General features: G+C 49.7%; 1 protein-coding gene across 1 annotated transcript in view; it reads left to right on the plus strand.

The window, feature by feature from the left end:
• The window catches only part of CTNNA1 (catenin alpha 1), a 159,656-nt gene extending 152,862 nt beyond the window's left edge, over window positions 1-6,794 (plus strand). The window contains exons 13-17 of the mRNA XM_014584765.1: window positions 693-803; window positions 2,008-2,189; window positions 2,328-2,433; window positions 4,309-4,443; window positions 5,595-6,794. Of these exons, the coding sequence (XP_014440251.1) occupies window positions 693-803; window positions 2,008-2,189; window positions 2,328-2,433; window positions 4,309-4,443; window positions 5,595-5,882 (822 nt within the window). The 3' untranslated portion in view covers window positions 5,883-6,794. The remainder of the gene's footprint in view (window positions 1-692; window positions 804-2,007; window positions 2,190-2,327; window positions 2,434-4,308; window positions 4,444-5,594) is intronic.
• Window positions 6,795-10,333: the final 3,539 nt, after the last annotated feature.

Here is a 10,333-nt window from a genome sequence, read left to right on the forward strand (position 1 = left end):
GTGTGACACCCGATACTGAAAGCAGCCTTTGCTACCCAAGAAAAGGCCCAGTATTTATTTTTGTCATAACGTAGGAAAGTTATATGAATCTGAGTGCTGTATAAAACTCCTTATTTTTAAGATGGCCCCCTTTCCACCCAAGACAGTTTCACCTTTGTCTTACAACTCAGGTGTTAAGTACATTAGGGACCAGCAGATGGCTTAATGGTTATATCCCTGGACCTTCCACATAGTCTACTATGGTTCGACTTCTGGACCCAGCAGCTTGAAACTCATGCTGGGCACTTGTGCATGCATGCTCAAAATCCTGAGAGGAGAATGGAGGAGAGGGATTGCAGCGTGGCCATCCCCTCTTGGAAGTGATTTCTCGCTTCCAGTCTTTCCAACGAGCACACACCCTATAGCAAAAGTCTCTCTTTAAAAAAAAGAAAGTGAAAACCTTCTATCAGATAAGAGTTTGGACTCAGTGAAAGAAACAGTCCTGCAACTGTTAAGAAGCTCGGGCTCCTTAGAGTGTGCTAGTGCACAGCAGCAGGGGCTCGGAGGTGACTGTTTAACTGTATTCCCCACCCTTTTCTGCAGCACTACACATGAAAATCCAGGATTCTGGGCCTCAGTGCTTCTGGCCGAGTGGCTCAGGATGCCTGAAGGCCTGGCATCGCATCTGACTTACTGTCTCTGTCTTGGTGCAGACCCCTGAGGAGCTGGATGACTCTGATTTTGAGACGGAAGATTTCGATGTCAGAAGTAGGACAAGTGTCCAGACAGAAGATGATCAGCTGATAGCTGGCCAAAGTGCTCGGGTAAGGAAGTGCTCCTTGGGGCATTTTAACTTGTTTTGCAGACCTTCCCTATCCAAGGCCTACCAGGCCTTGCCTTTTCTTTTCCAGGAAAACACTGTCTGTATTCAGAACAACATTTTTTTCTTTTTCTCCGGCAGTGTGTCTGAACTTAACCTAAGTCGTGACACCTGCTAATCCATTGTAGGTTCCTCCAAAATGTCTCCTCAGCTGGGAGCAAGCAGGGTGGACCGTGGGCCTCCTCAGCTGCACCCTGAGGCTTTGGTGTATGATAGAGGCCTGGGTCAGGAAAGGCCTAGGATCTAGTCAATGCAACATTTGTTAAAAGGGTTGTGAAATTTGAAGAAGATTGCTGCTTTTGCCTGTCTCAATGATCCCATGGGTATGAACTATTTAATTATTCATGGGTTTAAACAAAATAACAGTGGTACATTCAATAAAACTAGTCAGAGCCACTGCATTCATTTGAGTCATTAAATGTTCAATCAATAGCATTTCTGTTTTTGGGAGGACGCCAAGAAATATTTCTGTAGAGTCTTTTTCTTCCCCCCACTCCTTGGAAATCCATCTTGAACTGTGTGTGAGCACATCTCTGCTTTCGGTCCCACTCGGTCATGAGCACTTTGGGAAGCTGAGAGGGAGGAGCCCTAGCCCTAGCCTGTGGGCTCGAGGTGAGCAACAGGCTGCTTTAATATGGTTTAAATGGCTTGAGTAGCTAAAATATATATTCCTTAGCACATTCTCTTCATCTGCCTTCTTCAGAATTTGCATTCTAAGACCACTTCCAGTTCACCTTGAAAAGGTGGACATGTCCATTCAGGGCCCACCAGGGAAAGGGTCCACACATTCATTACTCCTTCTGCCATTTCCTGTCCCCACTGCAGGAGTTAGAAGACGAAACTTGTAAAGAATTAATGCCAACCAGGCTCTGTCCCAGTGTAGGTGGTCACGAAGCCTGCACAGGAGCTCGCTACCCCTGTATTCTCTCCCTCCACACTAAAACTTGCTCATGAAAGTGGGTCGGGAATTCAGAATGCTGCAAACTTCTGTGAAAAATGAGAAGAAATAGCCCTTCAGGCAAAACGAAATCTATTAAAGCATTATCCTACCTATGTCATAGATTGCTTGTTGGAAATATTCTTGGCTAATGCACTGTGAGAACTTGATATTCTCTTTATGTAAGAGCTCTCTGTGCTTCTGATTGTAGGCGATCATGGCTCAGCTTCCCCAGGAGCAAAAAGCGAAGATTGCGGAACAGGTGGCCAGCTTCCAGGAGGAAAAGAGCAAGCTGGATGCCGAAGTGTCCAAATGGGACGACAGTGGCAACGACATCATCGTGCTGGCTAAGCAGATGTGCATGATTATGATGGAGATGACTGACTTCACCCGGTCAGCAGTGCCCCTGCCCCCGGCTGCACACGAGGGCAGCTCTCCTTCCCACGGGCCAGGCTGCTCTGTGGCCATCTTTGCCCCATCTCCAATATGAGGGGCTTCATGTGCAAGTGATCCTTGTTTCTCTCTTTCCAGAGGAAAAGGACCACTCAAAAATACATCAGATGTGATTAGTGCTGCCAAGAAAATCGCTGAGGCAGGATCCAGGATGGATAAGCTTGGCCGCACTATCGCAGATCATGTAAGTGACAGGCTTGCCACGTGGGTCCCTAAGCTCATCCGGGGGCTCAGGTGCCCCGCTTGGTCCATTCATGGGCCACCGTGCTAGTCAGTCGTCTCTCGAAGCTGTTAACTTGCGATCCTACTTGATTCATCCAAGCATTGATTTTGAATGATTTCCGAATCCCTGTTTCTTTGACAGGCTTCAGGGACTAGGTCCAGTTTGTGGTAGAGCTCATGTCGGGAGCAAGTGTGTGTGTCCTGCAGGCCTTTATTGCTTGTTAGCTGAGATCAGCCTCTGCCACCGACTGTTGTTCATTGTCTCTCAGTTCCCTCCAGAACGTCGGCTCGGGCCAGGAGCTGCGTCTATAAACCCTGACACTGAAACCGGATATCTAGGAGCCCACTCATGATGATTTATTTCCTCTAAAAGCCAGGAGCCCATTTGGCCAGTGCTTTGGAAGGCTGATGTGCCCAGCTGGAGATAGGCTTCTGCGTCCTCAGCACTGTGTGTTCTGAGCCACTCAACATTCATGCCTGTATTACCTCATACTGATACATCAACAAATATGGTCCCGGGAACCAGCAGTTAGCGTAATGGCTATGTCGCTGGACTCCCACGTAGTCGACCGCAGCTCGCATCCCGGACCCGGTGGCTTAAAACTCATGCCGGGCGCGTGTGTGTGCGTGTCCAAGATCCCGAGAGGAGAATGGAGGAGAAGGGATTGCGGCGTGACCATCCCCCCTGGGGGGTGATTTCTCACTTTCTGTCTCTATGTCTCTCTGTGTCTGTCTGGCAAGCGCACACGCCCTATAGCAAAAATCTCTCCCCCCCCAAAAAAAGAAGAAGAAATGTGGTCCCCACACTCTGGGGAATTTTACGTCACATTCTCCTGCTGCTCCTAGAGTTACCAGAGAAGCTCTTCTACAGTTTTTCTCTGTAGTTGCAATCCCACCTCCACTCTTATCTAAGCTGCAGGATGAGTGACAACTGTCTCGTTATAACACAGCTTGTGAAGTCATCCTTGGCCCTCTGCTCTTTCGTGCAATTCAGTAGTAAGTCCTGTGGCCTCGACTCGACAAATAGATCTTGACAGTATCTTGCCTTTTCCTGTCTGCAACCACCTGCCCAATCCAGATCTCCAGAGCTTCCTGCCTAGACCATTGTGGCTTCTAATTTTCTGCATTTTCCTCTCTCCACTCCATTCTCCTCACAGCTGTCAACGCTGTCATCTTACGGTGCAGATCTGATGTAGTCTGCCCTGCTACAGTGGGTCTTTAGAAGAAAATTCAGTCCTCAGTATGGTCTGCAAGGCCTCGTTTTTATGCAACTCTGTTACTATGCCTTACTCTCACTGGGGGAAAATGTTTCCTTTAAATACTTAAGTGCTATTTCTGTCTTTGGATAAAGCTTTCTAAGCCGGCCCTGAGATTTGGCAGCAAGATTGGAACTGGGGAGGGTCACCATTTTCCCTGATTAGTCAAGACCTCACCATCCCCAGGTTGTCTATTCCTTGCTTTGGCTTATTCATTTATGCTCCATTTTGCCCAAAGTGAGTATCTCCTGTCATTGCGTATTTCCTGTGTGTTTGGATGGTCATTTTATCCAGCACAAAACCTTCTGACTTCTCTTAGTAACCAGGCTCTTGCTTGCTGAGGCGATTTTTGTTTTACCTTGAAGGGCCACGGGTTCCTGCCCTGCCGTGAGAGCCAAAGTGTGGCTGTGGCAGTGGGGATGGCCCCGTTTATGGGATAATTCATCTCCCTTGCCTTTAACTCTGGCAAGAAAAATGAAAGTGTTAGTGCCACACTGAGCTTTTCAGAAATAGCCCTGGGAATGGGGGTGTTGTTTGGGCCAGGACCAAGGTGCTCGATGCTAAGCTTGCTCTCCCATCAGTGCCCAGACTCAGCCTGCAAGCAGGACCTGCTGGCCTACCTGCAGCGCATCGCCCTCTACTGCCACCAGCTCAACATCTGCAGCAAAGTCAAGGCCGAAGTGCAGAACCTCGGTGGAGAGCTTGTCGTCTCTGGGGTAAGTGTTATCTGTGAGAAAAGGTCAGAGGGTATGTGCCGACCCTGCTAAAATGAAGAGCCTCCTGTCCACACACAGGTCTTGTCTGCCCTGAACTCAGAAGGGTGCTGCACAGAACCCAAGTTTCCACTCACTTCCTGGAGGCCAAAGGCTGCTCATCATCTGCTCTTGCTGAACTGTGGCTCTTTTTAGCTGGGCATGGTGGGTGACAGCCAAAAGTCACCACAAGGACTGGACTGTGGCTGGCTAACTCACTGGAAAAATGTATTTTTATCTTTGTTCTCTTTCCCCAGAAAGGAATTATGCCTGCTCAAAAATTGTAGAGTTGATGCAGATAGGGGCTTTCTCAAAAGGGTTCTACCCCATCTCTTCCTTTTCCTTTTGCCAGTTCCTGGCTCCTGTCACTTTGGCAGAGGACAAGGAAGTTGCATTGCATATATTGGGCTCCACCGTGTCCTCAGGGCTTCTGTTGATCCCGTTGAATGTTCTTCAAAAGAAGTAAATTTTGTGGATGGCCCCATAGCCTCATGTTAAAAGAGCTGGGTCCCACATGGCAAACCATGATTCAGATCCCCCAAAACAAACAGCGTTTGCATACTGGGCACATGTGCATGTCCCAAATCCCAACAGGATGGAGAAGGGATTGAGGCGTGACCTTGCCCCGTTAGGGGGTGCTTTCTCCCACTTTTTCTGATTCTCTCTGTGTGTGTGTCTCTGGTGAGCAAACCCTCTGGCAATTAAAAAAACTTTTTATGTTGAACAGGGTGATTCCATTTGGTTATACCATAAGTGCTCTCTGTAGGAAGTAATCCCTGCATATTCTCGAAATGAAGGGAGGAGAGCTGCTCTGAGGTGACTGTAAACAGTGAAGGGCAAGGGGTTCTGTCTCGGTTGGCCTGACATGATCAAAAGGTACACGCCCACCCCCAGTGGATGGAGTGAATATCAGCATACGGAGGGCTGGGGTGCGTAAGGTAATGGTGCCTCCTGCATTTGTCATCCTCTTGGCTTCTTAAAAAGGATCTGGGATAGGAGCAGCCATCAACATGGCTGATTTGTAGCGGGACTGCTATAATGCACTAACTCTGGGACCCAGAGCAGGGGGCCGAGGTCAAGCCTGTGCTGCTCACTGCTGCATCTCTGCCTTTTAGGTGGACAGCGCCATGTCCCTGATTCAGGCAGCCAAGAACCTGATGAACGCCGTGGTGCAGACAGTGAAGGCATCCTACGTGGCCTCCACCAAGTACCAGAAGTCTCAGGGAATGGCTTCCCTCAACCTTCCTGCTGTGTCTTGGAAGATGAAGGCACCTGAGAAAAAGCCCTTGGTGAAGAGAGAGAAGCAAGATGAGACACAGACCAAGATTAAACGGGCATCTCAGAAGAAGCACGTGAACCCGGTGCAGGCCCTCAGTGAGTTCAAAGCCATGGACAGCATCTAAGCTGCCCCAGCCAGCTGCCCCCACCTCTCGGGACTCCTACTGATCAGTCACTGTTCTTTACCTGAGTGTATTTGCTAAATAGAGCAACAGGCAGATTTTGACCATGGCCAAGTGATGAATTTTGCAAGGATGTATTTTGTGTTTAAATTGGTCAGAAATGCTTTTAGAATTTAAGAGCATATTTCTAGCTATATTTTTTTATAAGCTTAAATAAAAATAAAAATTCCATAACCAAAGAGAATCCCACATAAACCTGTTAGTAACCTTTTTGACCAAGTTGAGATGCCCATTTTCTAAGTGGTTTGAGAAAAGGAGTTGTAACACCACCTCAGTTCAGAAGACAGTGGCTTCCACTGGCCCCAGGTTCAGGCAGTTGGTTTTGGTACTAAATGACTGAGGATGACCTGTGGTAAGCAACCAGGCTGTCTTAGGAAGCAGTCCCTGGAAAAAGAATTCCCAGAAATGTTTTAAGAGGGACAAACCATACAAAATTCAGCAACACAATGTATCATGAAGAAAACTGATTACTCTCTTTATGACATAAAATGAGAATTTTAATGCATGGTTACAATTACTAATGTACTCTGCTGCAGGACATTAATAAAGTTGCTTTTTTCAGGGTAGAATGTTGTGATGCTGTAATCAGACGATGCTTTTTCCCTTTCTTTCTGCTTCAAATGCAAATTCATCATTGGGCTCACTTCTAATAATTGCGACATTTCCTGCCTTGGGCTTGCAGCAGAAGCCTGACAAAATAGTGTTTGCTTAGGCAATAATTTAGACTTTACCTTATTTGTGATTACTATAATGATTACTATAGCTGCAAGGTATAATTTTACTGTCTTATTTAAATTTTATGAATTTGAATTTTTTACACTAACTTTTCCCAATAAAGTCCACTATGAAACCAAGTCTAAGAGGCTAAAGTTGTGTTCTCTGCCTCCACATCACTGAGTTCTCAGCATCTGCAAGACTCTGGGCCCTCCCAGGCTTCCCTCTCCTCTCAGGACACTGTTGCCCAGCAAGGGTGATCAGGCTGAGTGTTGCACAGCTTTGTGGGCTCACACCTGGGAGGGCCATGGCACTGTCAAATGCTCCAGACTGCACCCCACTTTGGGATTCACATGTCCAGTCCTCAAGATTTAGGTCAGAACCATGGAAGCCACCTTGACTTCATCATTACCGTCCCATCTTCTATGTCGTTCTCATCAGCATACGACCACCCCATGGTAGTATGTGCCTTAGAAATAAAAATCCTCCTTAACATCCCCAAAGAAGTCTCTCTAGTCCTTGCCTGCTTTTCCTCACTCTGTTCTCTTTATTCCATTCGACTCATCTTACTCTCCTACCTTCCCCATTGTCAGGGTGGCTGCCATCCACCTGCTAGACAGACCAGCTCGCTGTTCGTCTCCAGCTTACCAGCCTCGCCGTACAAGTGGCCCAGGGAATGCCGCCTCCTTCCTGGACACTTGGCTTCCAGGGCATTTCACTCTGGCTTTCCGTCTTCCTTATTGAGACTCCTCTTTTTCCTTGTTACAAATTATGTCAGGGGCCAACTGCAATTGAAGCCCCAGACTCAGCTAACTTTAAAAAACATACTGAACATGCATGCACACCCAAAATCTCAAGAGGAGAATGGAGAGAAGGGATTGTCCATGGCATGGCCATCCCTCTTAGGGGGTGATTTCTCACTTTCCTTAACCTCCACCCTCTGCAAGCATGCATACCCCATAACAAAACTAAAAAGATTTTAAAAGTTGTTTCAGTACCTGGACCTCCTCATGTGCTTGTACTCTTCTGATCTCAGCCAGACTCCTGGCTTAAATACCATCCAAAGCTGATTCTTCCCTGAAACCTGACTTTTACAACTGGCTGCCTCCTCGAGTCTCCACTTGAATGTCTTAATATCTTAGACTTGGCCTGTCTAAACTGCTTGCCATCTCTGTCATCCATCACCCAGCCTGCAGCCCTCCCTACCCCCTCCCTACCTTGATACTGGCACTCCCCGTCACCTCACTTCTCTGACCAAATGCCTAATAGCATTCTAAACTTGTCGTCACCTTCGTTTAACGTCACCTAACTAAGCCATTCATTTGTTAACAAATTGCCCCAAAGTTAGCAGCTAAAACAAGCATGTTACCTCACACGGTTGCTGAAGGCCAGGAATCCAAGCGCAGCTTGGCCAGAACGATTTTAAATCGGCGTCTCCTGAAGTGGCGCTGAGATGTCCACTGTGGCGGCGGTCTCTGAAGGCTTGACCAGGCTGAAGAGCTGCTTGAGAGCGTGCTCGTGGGGCTGTGGGGTCACCACACAGGAGCTGGCCTCCCCTGGGAATGACTGAGAGTGGCCGCCACTGAGCACCCATGACGTTCTTTCAAAACCAGATCACGTCTACACTTTGCTGGTCACACAGACCCACACGGGCATGCGGCAGAGGGTGTGAGTACCAGAAGGTGGACTGCCACTGCCGGCTGTACCCACATTGTCACAGCAACCTCCCCTCACCCTCATTCCCCACCTCTTCCACAGCTGTCAGCGGTCCCTAAAAACCAAGTCAGTTCACGTTCCCCTCTGAGCTCAAGCCTTCTAGAGGCTTCCATGTTCCTCAGTAAGCACCAAAGTTCTAAACTCCCCCCGCCTTTTCCCTCACCTTTGTCTTCTGTCTCTGTTCTCCCCAGAGCTCTTTGAACCTGCCAAGCAAGTCCTGCCTGGCCTGGTCCTTGTGGCTTCCTGCCTGGAAGGCACTGTCCCAGAAACGGCCCTGGGCTGTCTGTAGCCTTTCCTTCAAGTTCCTCATAAAAGTCACCTTATTGAAAACCTTCCTCACTGTGCCCTGGTCACAGCCTTCACTGACAATCTTTGTTCCCTTCACCGCTGAATCTCCAGGGCCCAGGATATCTGCCCACAGAAGGCACTAGAGAAGCACCTGCTGAGTGTGCTCCAGCAGCCTTCCCAGCGGGGCTGGGCCCACAAGCCGCTGACTTGTATCAGTTCATGTGACAATTGATGCTTCTGTTGCCATCAGTTTGCCACACACCAAAACTGTCCTCCAGGCCTGAGTGCCACATCCGTAACTGTCCCCAGCACTTTCATCGTAACCCCTCCCAGCAAGCCCCCGTCCCGCTTTACTTGCCAGGTCTCCAGCAGAGGTCAAGGTGCCACCCTTCACCTGCACAACTGCAAAGACCTCTCACCTGGCCTCTCACTAACCAACATCCAGATACCTCAGAGAGGGTTCGAGCCCTGCACAAGGCCCACCGGCCACACGGGCTGCTCTTTGCATCTGTACAGCCACCAGCACTGAGGCCCCGCCAGCTGCACCCACGCTGCTCAGCACCTTGGGAGGCCATGCGTCAGTCACACACGTGTCCCGATCAGACCTTAGCCTCATGCTCATCCCAACCTTGCTGCTGCTAAGCCTTTTAGCTTGGCTTACTCCGAAGCAGTACCTGTAGCGTGTCTCACGTGCTAATACCATTTTTCTACTATACGTTAAGGTAAAAAGTTCATGAACGGTCACCAGTGCAGCACCTAAAATCATCCCTTGAGCCTCAGTGGGACTCACCAGCCCACGTCGTCCACCCCTGCCTCTGCCCAGGCACGAGGCGTCCCAGCACCAGTCATCTAGACGGTCGTGAATGCCTTCAGGAGCAGTGGGCATCGGCTTTGTTCATCGCCTTCGCCCAGAAAGGGCCTGGAACGTGCTTGATATGAACTAGTCTTCCACAAGATACTGGAGGGCAGAAAAGCAGAGGCAGCACCAGAGACCCGGGAAGCCTAAACTGAGGCCCTGCCCGGAAACCCTGAAGGCTCCTCCGACGCCCTCACAGTGCACGACAGTGCAGCTGGGCTGAGCGTGACAGACCTGACCACCCCGTTGCCATCACTAGGGGACTGTCCCCTCTGCATCCTGACACTGTTTCTCAGCCAGGATTTGCACCTGCTCTGAGCAGTCTTGGTGACGCCTCAAGTGAGGCCTGGGAAGCAAAGGACCCACGTGCCTCACCAGCCTGCTGCCCTCAGACCTGCTCCCCCACTACCTGTCCCCAGTGACAGCAGTGTCCTCGGGTCTCGCCAGCTGGCAAGACCTGCCTTCCCCAGGATGACTCTGCCCTGCCAACCACTCTGCAGTGGCTACCGTGGCCCCTGGGCAGACACAGGAACCACATCACCTCTGTGGCCTTAATCCTCACTGTCCCCCCACCTCAAGCTGCTGCACCCTGCCCCAGGCCAGGGTCACCTCCTCACTGAAGGACAGGAGAAGGGGTCACCACGTGCTGGGCAGATCCAGAGCCCGTCAGGCCTTGACCCACATTCATCCTTACAACCTGTGGGATATCCGTTATTGCCCTCACACTGCAGCCAAAGCAGCCCACTTGGTCAGGTGAAGCCCCTCACCCAGACCCACCCCTGCCCGTGGCAGCATGTGCCTGGCCCCACCACCCAGCTTC

Source organism: Tupaia chinensis, unplaced genomic scaffold (assembly GCF_000334495.1).
Source record: "Tupaia chinensis unplaced genomic scaffold, TupChi_1.0 Scaffold147608_1, whole genome shotgun sequence".
In the NCBI taxonomy this organism is placed as follows: Eukaryota; Metazoa; Chordata; class Mammalia; order Scandentia; family Tupaiidae; genus Tupaia; species Tupaia belangeri.